Raw genomic sequence first — 14,701 nt, forward strand, 5'->3', positions numbered from 1 at the left:
AGAAAACACAGCATATTCTTTGAAAGAGGAGCATAGGATCTCCAGAAGGTAATGCAATTCTACCCCTTAATGGAAAAAAGACGCATCTTTTCATTTTTTTGATATTATGAGAAAACCAGTCACCTACAAAGGTAAACATTTAACAAGAAAAAGAAGAGATACTCAGAATGGAAGTATTGAAAGTCTTGTATAACACAGTAATAGCTGCAGTCACAGGAAAAGATAAGGAGGAAGAACTGACTGGTATACTATACGTTAATATTATGGACTGAAATTCAGCTCTATTCAATCAGTAACAGCAGAGGCTCAGAAACATCCAACTGTACAATTTCCTGATAAACACAATAAATGATGCAGTTTCATATACCCTTAAGAACTAGTTATATTTCACAGTGGCGACAGCTTATACTCTAGAACGTCACAGAACCAGAAAAATTCAGGTTAGAAGGGGCTTCCAGCCATCACCTAGTCCAATCTCCTGCTCTAGGCTGAGTTAACTTCAGGGATGAGTCAGGTTGCTCAGGGTCTTTTCAAGTTAAATTTTTAAAATCTCCACAGACAGACATTTTACAGCCATGCAACTTGCTGCCGTGCCCAACCAAGCTAACCATGAAAATGTGTTCCTTACATCCAACTGGAATTATCCTTCTTCTTCCCTGTGCATCCCTGAGCAGTGTCTGGCGCTCTTTTTGTCCTGCAATCTCACTTTGGGCAATGGAAGATTTCAGTTAGTCCCACCACTTGCCTTCTCTTCTTCAAACCGAAGAAACCCAATTTCTTTAACATCTCCTCACAAGCCACGTGCTCTACCCTTCATCATGACCCCCTGCAGGAATCACTCCAGCAGGGTGACTTCTCCTGCGCCGCAGAGTCCCGAACACTGCATGGTTATTTAAGATGTGGTCTTACAAATGCTGGAGCAGAGAATAGTGACTTTCCTTGATCTGCTGGCTGTATTCAAGCTAACACAACCCAGGGTAGGGTTGGCCTTTACCAGTGCAAGGGCACATGGCTGGCTCACCTTCAACTTGTTGCCCCCCGGGGCCCTCAGATGATTTTCGGGAGAGCTGTTGCACAGCCAGAAAGGCTCCAGCCTGAGCTGCTGCAGGGGCTTGTTCTGGCCCTGATGCACAACCCTGCATTTGCAGCTCTTAAACTTCCTGAGGCTCCTTTGGCTGCACTTGTTTTTCTAAGGTTTTTGAGAAATGAGGTATTATTATACTGATTTTCTATTCCTAGGATGTATTTGTATTCCAAAGCCCAAGAAATGGAAGGCTTAAAAAACTGCAATCTGTTAATTTTTACAATACTCACCAAAAGCATTTGAAGATTTTCTTAAACAGTTAATACAGAAGTAAATAGAAAACTTAAAAAAACCCCCAATACATTAAGTTCTACAATCAATTAGCTATTATTTTAACCTTTCCAGAAGGCTTAATTTACTCTATGCTTAGCTAGAACAAACTTGGACTGATTTTCAAAAAAAACTACTAAGAGCTGAAATAACAAAAGCTGCCCAATTAAAAAAAAAAAATCATAGTCTAAAACCAAGCACCAATTATTCTATCTTATTGGCAGCAACAACGGAAAACTGCAGAGGTAATCTTCCTAATTCTGTGGACTTCTATGGAACACCACATGCTTTACAAAGAACAAATTTTTTAACTGAATTCATAGGCATAACCATGACAAAAAGCAAAATGGGGACTATCTGATCCATCAGAACAGAGCGAATTTATAAATTATAGCTCATTAACATTTTGTTCTTAGGGGCAGCAATTGTGACAGCATACAAAATCACTGCTTCAGTTTTTGCAGTGCTCATGCAGATTTTCTAGTTGTTATTCTTTTTCTGTTTGTATCACCAGTTCCAAAGCTAGATTATTTTAAATTTTTTTTAGTATTTTTTTCTCTCCTCAGTGTGTCTATAGAGACTAAATATGCCCACTGCATGCTGGCATTTATTGTAATATAAATGCATACATAAAATATATTACTATGGATTTATACTACTGGTGTCTAACATTCCCAGGCAGGACTGAGGGCTCTAATATTCCAGAGACTATACAAACACACAGGCAGTCAGGACCTCTTGCCCTTAAGAGTCAGTAACTGCTTTTGAGAAAACCTGCAACCAAGAATGGCAAGATGTAGAGAAATCATAGAATCATAGAATGGTTTGGGTTGGAAGAGACCTCAAAGATCATCTAGTTCCAACCCCCCTGCTGCAGGCAGGGACACCCTCCACTAGACCACGTTGCCCAAATGAAAGGAAGTCAGGGGATAAAGAATTAAGCCATATGTTTTTTTTCTTTCCTACTTAATTCTTAAAGTAATGGTTCAAAAGTATCCTATTTTCAAAAGGAGCTAAATTTTGCTACCTTTAACAAACACGCAGCTTAGGAATGAGCAGTGGGTGATTTCTTGCTAGCACCTTACAACTTTTTCTAATTTGCAGTTTGTTCAGTAAATTCTTTCTAGCACCATCTTTACAAGACATAAACTGTGTGGGTAGGGCAGTTTTTTACTTCTCAGAGTTTCTGTTACTGCTGTCACAAATTCAGAATTTTGTTTAGGACACAAAGTCAAAGAAAGACACCTTGAAGATAAAAACTAAGATGTTGAATTTGATTCAGTCCTTTATGTGAAATCAGTGTAGAAGAAAGGAACGAGTGGAAAAGGAGGACAGGTTGAGGCACCAGAAGGCATTATCTCAGCACTGTATGACTTCCCATGAGAAAACTGTACATTGTCGTCTTGTAACAACAAACATTAGGAACAAAGCTTAAATTCCAACTCCATTGAGAAATTTATTTTGAAAGCTTATCTGGCAATCAGCCCCACTTTTTAAGTGTTGGTGCTAAAACTGTTTCCATGTGTTGACTGCTGCATGACACACAAATATAGGTGGTTTCCACAAAATACAAACAGAGTAAGAAAAAGGAAGAGAAGGATTTCCTTAGGCAGCTTCTCAACAGCCCAAGAGTAGCAATTCCAGCGATGCCCAGTGCAGCTTCCACATCTAGCAAGAGGATCTGAAAATCCTACTGTCACATTGTACAAAATTCTATAAAGCATTACAGCCACCCACCAGTTCTGTTTGAAGACTGTTAACAAGAATAAATATATATTACTAATGCTGATTACTTTATCCTAAAGATATAGTTAGAACTTCGGAAGAGGTAAAATATTATACAGCTTTATCCTTGGTTTGTGTTTTAATTCAGAGTGACTGTGTTTAATGAAACATAGGGACTCATATTATCTGAGCTTTTCTTCTTCTTTCACAGTCATCAAATCATATAATGATCACATCCTTTCTCAACACTGTAAAGGTGTTTGTTCCTAGTGGAAGCTGGATCCAGATCTGTAGTTCTCAAAAGTATTCTTCAGCTTTCAGAACAAAATTCCTTCTGTCCAGCATAACCCATTTGTTCTCCTGTCATTACTTTCCCAGTTTAAAACAATCTCCCCTTCTTCTTCCCCTCACTGCCCATGTTAACTCTGCTAATAAGATGAAATAATCCTTTTCTGACACCATCTTGCTAAGCTAACCAAGCAAGTTACCACTATTTGTCTTTAATTTGTCAGGTCTCTGCTCAACCCAGTGGTGTCTGTCTCAGTTTGAAATCATTTGTCTTTGACGTGAGCAACCACAATCAAACACCTACAGATAAATATGTATTTCCTTTTTATCAGGAATGTCTCACTCCAGAGATTCTAGGGCCGTATTTGTCTTTTTATTCAAGCTGAAGACATGATATCCTTATGTTTTATTCTGTGGCGTTTCGTATCACATACAGTACGCTAACAGAACAAAATAATAAGGGGAGATAGGCAACAAACAAAATTCAAATTATGACTTCATGATAAGCTAGAAATCCTTTCCACCTGTGGTAGTGAAAGCAAAAACCTCAATCGATATGTAGGAAAGTCCAATAAGCAAAGCATCAAATAATTAGGGCACCAACATACTCTTACTGGTTGTTAAGAGGCACTGGGGGAAAAGTTTTATATGTCTTTTGTTAAAAGACTGTACAGACCATGTTGCTGTTGTGGAGCTCTCAGGACAGCAACTGAGTGCACGGGGAAAGTTGAACTAATTCTCCTCCTAAATTTGGAGTAGTCTGAAGAGCTGTACCCTAACAAGGTGCTCCATATCTGTCCCCTGTGACTAGACAGTGGCTGTCCACCCAGCTATGGGATTGCTAATTGGTAGTAGAAGTCGTTGTTACTCAGGGAGGAAAAACAGCCAGCTTCAGTCAAGAAATCAGCAGCTTATCCTCGTTTACAAAATACTCTTGAAAGCAGCAAGTTCACGAATTCATACCTTTGCCACCACCTTTCAGGAAAAGATTGTTTGGTAAATTGTGACCAATCACTTCAGTAATCACCTACAGAGGTTTGATATTGCTGAAGGAGTCATGAGTGAGGTCTAGCCTGGTTCTCAGATATCAGTGCAGCCTCCTCTATGTCTGGACAAAGGTAAAGCAGCTGCATTGAAAATGTTTCAGCTCTTGGGAACACTGCAGTAAATTCTCTGATGCCTGTGGATGTTAAAGTAAAGGTGGATGGATTTGTATCTGGAGGGTCCACTGGTTTTGATGTGATATGATCAGAGAAATTATTCTGGGGCGATTACCCATTGCAAGGCTTCTCTCTGGCAGATTATTCTGGGGCAATTACCCATTGCAAGGCTTCTCTCTGGCAGAACTCCACCATGCTTTATCATGTTTTAAGTTAAAAGTGTATTTGCTGAGGGAAAATGAGGCAGTTGGGCAAATAATAGCTTAGAACCAAACCACAGTCTTGGAGTGCAGATGTTAGGTTTAGCTGTCTCAGCAATCAGCGATATTGTTCTCAAGTTTAATAAAATCACAGATACCGGCTACTGAGCTGCAGGTCAGAGCAGAAAGCTCGATTCCTCGCTAGTCCTTGGCAGCAAGACTGCTGTAACTACAGCAGCAAATTCCCCAGAAGCAAACTTCAAACTTTCAGAATCTTTCCACTGGGTTCTTACCATAGAAACAAAATACTAAGGACACATCACTATTTCCAAAATACTCTTTTCACCATAACTGTCCTCATATTCTATTAAATCGAACAATTCTATTTTGAACAAAGTAGTATTTATTATGAAACGTCTTAATAACTACTCTTAAAATACTAAAAATAAAATAGCAGTAATTAATCTTTATTTAAATGGTAATTTAATGTGTTAAGAGCCCAAAATGAAACTAGTCATTAGCTCAATAGTAAAGACTGCCAGAAGCTTCATTACTGATTAATAATGGAGAACACACTGTACTGAACAGTTTCCCCTAATCCCAGAAGCATGTAGGAACTGAACTACAAAAAATTTCAATCCTAATAAATTGATCAAGCAATATCATTTTCTTTATAGTTAGAATTACTGGATATAATGTAGCTAAATTTTCATTCTGATATACATTGTCAAAACTCCATTTTAAAAACAATGGCTCAAGTATGTTATGAAGACTTCTTGTTCTGTAAACAGGTTAAACATCCCATAACATACCCTTCCATCAGGTGATTATTATGTATGCTGGGACAATGAAATTAGTTACTTCTAATAAACATAAAATTTCTATGATAAAATGTTTGCTTTAATACCTTCATTGCTAGTGAAATAATAAGAACAATATTTAATGTAAATAGATATAAGAAAGTTTAGCAGTTAATTCCAGCTGATGTCAATACTGCTGATCAAGATTGTCACTTATGAGAAACCTTCTTCATTTCATCCAGTTTCCAAGAGTTATTTAATAAATACAACCACTTAAGATCCAAAGAAAGCAGCAAATCACTGAGATCCTCTGAAGTTCTTGAACGTATGTGACAGTAACTACCACTACTATAACATAGCTACTTAAATGGGAAAAGATACAAAAAGTGAACACTTATGGTAAAACTGTTTCACATCACCTTTGAACAGATGCTAGAATGAAACAATATATTAGAATAATTTTGTTTAAAAGTAAAATTAAATTATCATAGAATGGTTTGGGTTGGAAGGGACCTCAAAGATCATCTAGTTCCAACCCCCCTACCATGGGCAGGGACACCCTCCACTAGACCATGTTGCCCAAAGCCCCATCCAACCTGGCCCTGAACACTTCCAGGGAGGGGGCATCCACAGCCTCTCTGGGCAACCTGTTCCAGTGCCTCACCACCCTCACAGTAAAGAATTTCTTCCTCCTATCTAATCTAAATCGACCCTCCTTCAGTTTAAAGCCATTACCCCTTGTCCTATCCCTACATGCCTTCATTAAACAGTCCCTCTCCAGCTCTCCTGTAGGTCCCCTTGAGGTACTGGCAGGCTGCTATATGGTTTCCCTGGAGCCTTCTCTTCTCCAGGCTGAACAACCCCAACTCTCTCAGCCTGTCCTCATAGGAGAGGTGCTCCAGCCCTCTGATCAGCTTCGTGGCCCTCCTCTGGACTCCGTCCAACAGGTCCATGTACTTTCTTGTACTGGGAAAGTAAAAGGTCCATGTACTTTCTTAAACCCCAGGGCTGGATGCAGTACTCCAGGTAGGGTCTCACGAGAGCAGCGGAGAGGAACTACCCTATATGAAACCAATTCCTTCAATATTACCTTAAAGAAGAGTCTCTGAAAATAAAATGAGAATTCATTGCCACAGCAAATTTGACTTTCAAATCATTAATTCATTTAGTTCTCTCACCAGCTAACCAAAATAGCCATAATTTTTTATGATTTTTATATTTATTACTGAAACTCACTGAATATTACTCTAGGACAAGAGCAGTTGTAAGCATTATGCAAGAACTTAAAAGGTCTGTATCATGAACTCTGTTCAAAGTAGCAACATACAAAAACTTGCAGTATGTATGAACTGTCACATTATTGGAAAAGAAAAGTTCCAGACAGATCCCTCTAGCCAGGAAAACACACTTTTTTTTCATTTCTTCTAATCTACCTGCTACCAGATACATGATTCAAAAGCTTGAGGAGAGAATGCTTCACATTGCTTTTGTATAATGAAGTACAGAGATCAAACACCCATCAAGCACTACCACTGATACCACTGAAAGCAAGTCAGGAGGAGGAAGATCAGGTAATTTCAGTTAATCTTACCAGTTCATCTATGTCTCAGAAACATTATAAATATTAATATATATATAAATATTAATGAATTATTGCATATGAGAAAGACACAGAAAAATCATCCTAGAAGAAACGTTAGTATTTCAAAATTTTTTCCCAGACTTGCCATCTACAGTCTTCATCATCAAAGACACTGGTGCAATTATCTTCCAGCACAGTTCTGGAAAATCAAACTTGTTTGCTTTTGGGAAGGGATACTTTGATAAGGAGTTTCTCTCTCTGCAGTTTTGCAAATGTACATAAATTGAAACATGAATTTATGAGTACTGGCATGGCAGTTTATATGCTTACTGTGAATATTTTAAAGGCCAGGTAACATTCCTATTTGTCCAAGTGAAAGTGCACTAAAATGCACTGGAAGTATTGCTGTGTAATAATGGTTCACTTTGAGTAATAAATCTACACCGACAGAGGAGTGTAGTGGTTTGGGGCATTCCTTAATGCACGTTTGGCAAGAAATGCCCTATCTTAATAGAATACCTTAATACTCAGGACGTTTGCAAATGAACATGAGTGGGTAATTCATATAACAAGAGAGACCAATCCATCACACAGAGCACAAAAGCGTATGTGAACTAAAAGCTTACAAAGACTCTGCTTATTGCAGGACCAAGTGTGGTTCACAGGTCTTTTAACTGGTGGAAACATTAGCAACTGTGTATGAAAGACCTCAAGAACTGCTGGGGGAGGAAAGGAAGCAGAAAGGAAGCAACTTGTGTCAACAGTTACAAAAGACCACTGTATATCTCCAGAATACACACTTCTCTTTTCACAGCACCAACTCTTAATGTGAATTATTACTCCCCATTTTTGGTGCTGAAGATCTCTAAGAAGGTGCAACCCCATTACTCCACATCAATTCCTCCCGCTGTCATGCAACCAACATCCTTCTAGAATCTTCAAGCAATCAGATAGGAGCCTCAGTTAAAAAAAGTTATTGTTTTTGTTAACTGTACACCATTTCCCAGTTGCAGCTAATAATACAAGCCAAAACATAGCCCCATACTAGCTACTATGAAGAAAATTAACTCTATCCCAGCCACAACCAGCACAACCTGAGACAAATTAGCTTACCATTTTAGGATTACCGTTAGCATCAGAAACAAAGCAAAGCAATGGTGTGCAAATATATGCCCATATATATGCCTACAGCTCCAAAAATAAACAGTTACATTTTAGAGAGTACAGCTTGTGGAATTACCTTATTCAAACATGTCTGTGTAATCTACAGTAATTTAGTGGATAATAAGCTTTGTTTTTCTTAGGTAGAAACTGAGTGTTATTTTGAATATCCACATTACCTATTCTGTGGCAAGCACAACATTTAGCATGAGACTACACCAGCAATATATTACCAGAAAGTCTAATAGTAGCCTACTCAAATGTATGTCAGATATTTATCGAGCATTTTACCATATAGAAGGTAAGAACAGCAAACAGAACAGAAAATGTTATTGTGGCCATATCTTGAATATTGTGCCATTCCCTACCTTAAAAAAGGCAACAGTAGAAATACAGAAGGGTACAAGGGACAAAACCGGTGTTGATTGGAGATAAGGAATGGCTGGATACAGGGAGCAGTTAAATAAATTAAGGTTTTGTGGCTTGGAAGATGCAAGACTGGGGTACTGTGGAAGAGAAGACAGAGTTAGGAGCAGAGAGTGACTGCTCACCATTTGTCCTGTCATATGGCCTAGGTTAAACCAAAATGAATTAGTAGGCAACAGGTTTAAAAGAAATAAAATAATACCTTAACTCACAGTGATAGTACGGCTTTGTATGTTGAAAATTTAGTGGAAAATCCCTTAGGCACTTTCAGGGAGGAAAGTCCAACAGAGTCTGTTAAGCACCAGGACGCAGATACAACTTCCAGCAGAGAAGGCCCTGCGTGCAAATTGCAGGAAACTGGATGCGTACTTTGTATTTATCCTTGTGGTGGTTTACCCTCGGCTGGACGCCCAAGTGTCCACCAAGCTGATCTATCACTCCCCTCCTCAGGAAGGCAGGGAGGGGAGAAAATAAGATGGAAAAAACAACCCCAAACTTATGGGGCAGTTTAATGTAACTAAAGCAAAAGGCCGCATGCAGAACCAAAGCAAAAAGCAAAAGATTATTCTCTATTTCCCATCAGCAGGTGATGTCCAGCCACTTGCTGGGAAGCAGGGCTTCAGTACGCATACTCCTTACTCCGGAAGACAAACATTGTAAAAAAAAAAACAAACCAGCGTGTGCCCCCACCCTGTTCCTCCCCCATCTCTGTTTCTTATTGCTGAGCAGACGTCACACGGTATGGAATATCCCTTTGGTCAGTTTGGGTCAGCTGTCCTGGCTGTGTCCCCTCCCAAGATCTTGCCCACCCCCAGCCTGCTGCTGAGTGTGGGGGAAGAAATGTTGGAGAGCGCCTTGATGTGTGCTGGCACTGCTCAGTAGCAGCCAACACCCTGGTGTGTTATCAACACCTTGCTAGCTACCAACACACAGCACAGCACCATGAGGGCTGCTGTGGGGACAATTAATTGGGTCTCAGCCAGACCCAATACAGTCCTGCTCTAGCACTCTTTCCCTAAGCACTCGCTAATGATGCGATGCCCAGTCCCGCAGTTTGATCCTGCGCAGCGTCTGCTTTGCAGCCGTCCTGTCAGCAGAAGGGCTTCTCCCTGGCTGCAAGTGATAGGAGGAGTACCACCGCTGACTGCAAACGGCTGAAAATGAGTACAGTACGCGCCAATTCTCTCTCAAATCCACCCAGTGAACTTACAAACTCTTCCCAGCCATGGGAAGTCCCCCCCCATTTTGCAGCTTATTATTAGAAGTGGATGGGGCAGGTGAGGGTGGGAATTGGGGAGAACAGCGTGAGAGAACTTTTATAAAGCATTTAAACGAGCACTATTCTAAAGAGTTATCACCAAGAAAACACAAGATTATTTGTGATGAAACTTCTTGCAAGAAACATTTGAATTGTTTGACTATTAGCCAAACTGCATAATCTACATGTAGGAACTAGGGAGATGAGAAAAAAGGAACAGGGAAGATGAAAAGCACACATCTGTTATTTTAAAGTAATTTTAAAACAGTACTAAGATTTAAGTTATAAAAAGCAAGTATTTGCTAGACACGGTTGGGAATACTGTTCTTTAGTAATGTAATTAGGGACGGCAAAGGAACTCATCTGAGTTTTAGAAATTAAGTTTCATTTTGATGTAAAACAAAACCAAGGCTTTTAAAATTCTGAGAGGCACAAGCATGTGCACACAATGGAGGGAACAATGCTGCCAAGAGCGCAGAATATATACTAATTAAAAGTATCACCTGGGACATGGGAACATTTCAGCATTCTAAAACAGATACTGTATTTCCGCATCCCAGTGTAATGATTGACATGCTAATGCCTCCCTCTCTTTGTCCTAAGAAAAATCCCAATGAAACTCATCAAAATCAGTCCATATATTCTTGTAAAATATTTTTGTTTGCATGTGATGTGATGATAACTAATTAGCAACTGGCAATTAGAAATGTGAAACTATTATAGTTCAACTGAAGGAAAAGAAACAACAAGTCATAAAAGACAAATGATTTTCCAGCAATTGTACGAGTCTTTCATAATAAATCTAATAATACTGGGAAAACAATCTGTGCTTTTTACTGCAGTGTCTTCCCTGCCAAGCATCACTTGAAGAATTACAGAGTTCCAAAAGTGGCTTTGTTTTGAAATGTCACTGACAAGGTAACCTAAGAAAAAGAGAACATTGTCCTTCTGATAATTAAACCAGAGTCAAAATTAATCAAAAGATGATAGGAAAAAACTAAATGTCTTTGACAAGTTAAGGACACAGATGTAACTAGAAGCAAACCCAGAATATGGCAAACGTCACCAAAGCAGCACAATTTCCCATTATTTTTCCTGAAGCTGCATTGATAACTTGAAATACACTAAATCAAGACTTAAATCATACAGCAGTGAAATAATTCAAATAGCCACCTCCACCCCTATCCCCAGCTTATTAATCATACCTTAATTTGTGCAAAAGGTCTGTCAAAGTTTCCAACATAAAGAAGACCAACATTCTGCGTGAGTAGCCTAAAAAAATGAAAAAAATCTCTTAAGATATCATTTTACATCCAGAAATGTTTTTGCATCGCCATTAGTTGTTACCAAACCCTAGCAGGGTAACAAGCTTCATTATGATAGCAACAGCTACCTTTGAAAATCTGATTACACAATTCTATTTGAACTCCTATAAAAAAAGTAGTGCATTAAAGATGGATGCACACAGCTAATTTGTTTACGGTGCAAGCAGCTCTTCAACAAAATCATTTCGCATGTGATGGATGTCACTCAATAACATGGGAGAACGGCAGGTATGTGCCTTTTCTGTTTATTAGAGACAATTAGAGACATAGGGACAGCAACAGAAAAGACAAGCAAACATGCATTTAGAGCAGCAGGCCTAAGCGTTAAAACAGATTAGGGCAAATAAAAGTATGCACAGTAATACAAAAATGACATCATACAAGTAGAGAAATAATAGAGAATCTCTGCAATATTGTCTAATGGCTTCCTAAATAAAAAGACCTCCAGATGCAGTTCGTGCCTGCTGTTCTGTTCAACTCTTTATAACAAAGTCGTTGCGTACACCACCAAGATGTACGCCACCAGAAGGACAGTGGGATAAGTTGACTCAAAGGACCGTTGGTACTTCTGGAAAAGAGTCAGCTTGATTTCTGCAGATACTGTGCAAGTTAATGTTATTCCCAGACAAACTCCAAATCCCAGAGGAGCATCAGGGTGCCACTGCTATCAACAAGCAGACAAGAACATCACTAGCCAGCAAAAAGGGTAGGAGAGCACTGTGCTGTTCAAGCTGGACACTCATGATGTTCCTCTTGCTAAGCAAAGGCACAGCAGCCATTCCCTCCAGCACAGAGGCTCCAAAAGCATTGCACTGAACTACAGGCACCTCATAATAAGGAGAACTTTTTTATGACAAACCCTTTTGAAAGAGATTCTGCTTTGATTAAAAGGGACATTCGAAACCCATCATACTCTTCAGTAGCTGCAAGTTTTCATTAAGTGTTTGCTATTTTACATTTTCCTTCAATTTCACATCCCATTCCTTTTAGTAATAAGGCCTCACATATGAATTAAATAACCAGAAATAAGTACAGATGTAGGCATCATTTTGCTTAAGTCTGACACTGAGGTGTCTCTTTCTTATGTTTTTAAGCATTATATATACACTTCTAATTCATACTGAGTTACATTTTTTCTATATATAAACCAGCTATAATTTTCAACTAATTTCTCACCATTGCCAGGCCTGTTTTCATAAACAAAACAGAAACTTAGATGGCAGTAAATCATTTTGACCCCACAGAATGTACACATCTAAGTAGCATTTTGATTCTTCCCAGTTCTGACAACAATATGATACATATGACTTTAAACTGGTTTACCAACAGCGGGAATTGGTGGAACTCAGCAAAATGACAAAATCAAAACATTCACAAATATAAAACAGTTAAGTAAGAAGTGGTGTCGAACTGCCTATCCTCTTCAAAAAAATCCTTCTGTAATTAGATACGGTATACAAAAATTTCCTGAGCATTGACAGAAATACCCAAAGGAAGGAAAGACCAGTAAGGATCAGAGCAGATCAGTCACAGTATGGACAGGCAAGTGGCTTCCTCGCTTTGCCCATCAGCGTGCTGGACTCCATCAGGAAGATCTGTACTGTTTCGCAATGGTTCTGCTGCATATGGAAGTCAGGATAAGCCTATCCAACTCATTTTCAGTCACAATATGTCCGATTTATTCAAAACTCAGGTATCTGGAGTTGGAAAAGCCAGCATATTGATCAAACCTTCTCCTAGGATGATAAAGCAAACTCGGAAAATATTTAAGAGTTTTCTAATGAAAAGAAACATATGGCAAGTAATTAGCGAAAAAGGTTAAAAGAGAATCTATAAAAAGGATTCAGGGTATGTCACCATATTTGAGAGAGGAGCACCTTAAAGCAAAAAAGTATTCTTAAGAAGAACTGCACATAAGTTTTGCTAGGCTGAAAAGAAAAAAATAAACCACTAGCTGCATTTCTAGTTAGGGACCTAAAAAAAAGAGAAGACGTACAGTGTGATTATTCCCATGTAGTTATTCTTCACATTGTTTTCTTTACCGGTTAGAAATGTAGGACCATTAAAAAACCTCAGTCTTTTGTATGGCTTTAGTTAGAAATAATGAACATCTAGGGAACCTTAAGACTGGTCTTTCCAGAAGACCACACAGCTGTCTACACTGTTTAACTTTCTATTACTGATGTGCACCCAAAACCTGCAAACGAACTGCAAGAATTGGCTTCCTTAATAAGATTGATACTGACACGGTACAAGCTTATTACTATTTATTCACCTTTCACTGCCTTGGCTGAAAAGTATTTTACTTATAATTTTTTATTTGTATTCACGTAGCACTTCAAAAAGGCCATGTTAATTCAATGCAATGTTAACTTCTATTCCCTAAAATTTTGCTATTTGTAACTCTCTGTTGCTTAAATAAAAGGTTGCATTCTTTGTTTCTCTAGTTTTCGAGATTCCTCTCGAGTTCTGAAGTTCAAAATTATATCACCAACATGCAAAACCAGTTTTCCATATAAGCACTCAATGAGGTTGAAATGAGCATCCTAATATGATCATAATTTAATGTCCTGAAATACTCTGTTTTTCCACTCCTAAATGGTCTGTGCAATTAAAAAATTCTGAATCTCATAACTAGTATAAACTCTTTTACTTCAGGGTCTTTCTTACCAGCATAATCTCCCTATTTCAGAGACTGAGCTCACACAGAAGAGTCTGGAGAGGTAAGTAAAATGTGGCAAGAGTCACTGTTGAGGCTCTGGATAGATCAAACTACTGCAAGAGTGTTACTACTCCCGCAGCAATTACCAGTGGCAGTATCAAAAAACGACGTGCCATTGAGGAGAGGGGCCAATCTCCATCTCACCCATAGGAACTCTGCACGACTGATCTCTAAATTACCATTAAGATGTACTCCTTGCCAATCAGAAAGTTCAAATCATTTATAGCCATTCTTGTAGTTCTTTACCACAACACTAGGCTGCATTTTTAAGTACCTCAAATTAACTTTATACCATAAACTTCAACATGTCTAAATTGATACAGATATTCTCTTCTACTGCTCTGACCTAATTACCCTTTGCCTTTTAAGACTTTCCAATGGGAGGCAGGTTTGGTTATAAAGACTTCTACGTTTTCTTATGCCATTGCTCTCTTTTAAAATACCAGTCTTCTATTTCTTACCTAATTTCACATTTGCACAGTTCTATTCTCAAAACACCGTTAGCGGTACTCAACACCTAACCCTGCAAACAGCTGGACATCACCTCTAACTGGCCAAAATCAATACCAGCCTATGAAATAGTGGTGACAGTTTCACCGTACAATTATATTTGAATTTCACATTCAAATAATTACCTTAAAATTACGAGAAACAATTGTCAAAACCACAAATGCCTACCAGCACTTCAATATATATATAT

The 14,701-nt window shown here is 38.6% G+C and overlaps 1 protein-coding gene across 1 annotated transcript in view; it reads right to left on the reverse strand.

Annotated features, from left to right (window-relative positions):
• RNGTT (RNA guanylyltransferase and 5'-phosphatase) overlaps positions 1-14,701 on the reverse strand; it is a 195,061-nt gene that overhangs the window by 23,340 nt on the left and 157,020 nt on the right. Inside the window, exon 14 of the mRNA XM_075747669.1 lies at positions 11,160-11,226. Coding sequence (XP_075603784.1) covers positions 11,160-11,226 — 67 coding nt within the window. The remainder of the gene's footprint in view (positions 1-11,159; positions 11,227-14,701) is intronic.

This window comes from Balearica regulorum, chromosome 3, assembly GCF_011004875.1.
Source record: "Balearica regulorum gibbericeps isolate bBalReg1 chromosome 3, bBalReg1.pri, whole genome shotgun sequence".
Classification (NCBI taxonomy): Eukaryota; Metazoa; Chordata; class Aves; order Gruiformes; family Gruidae; genus Balearica; species Balearica regulorum.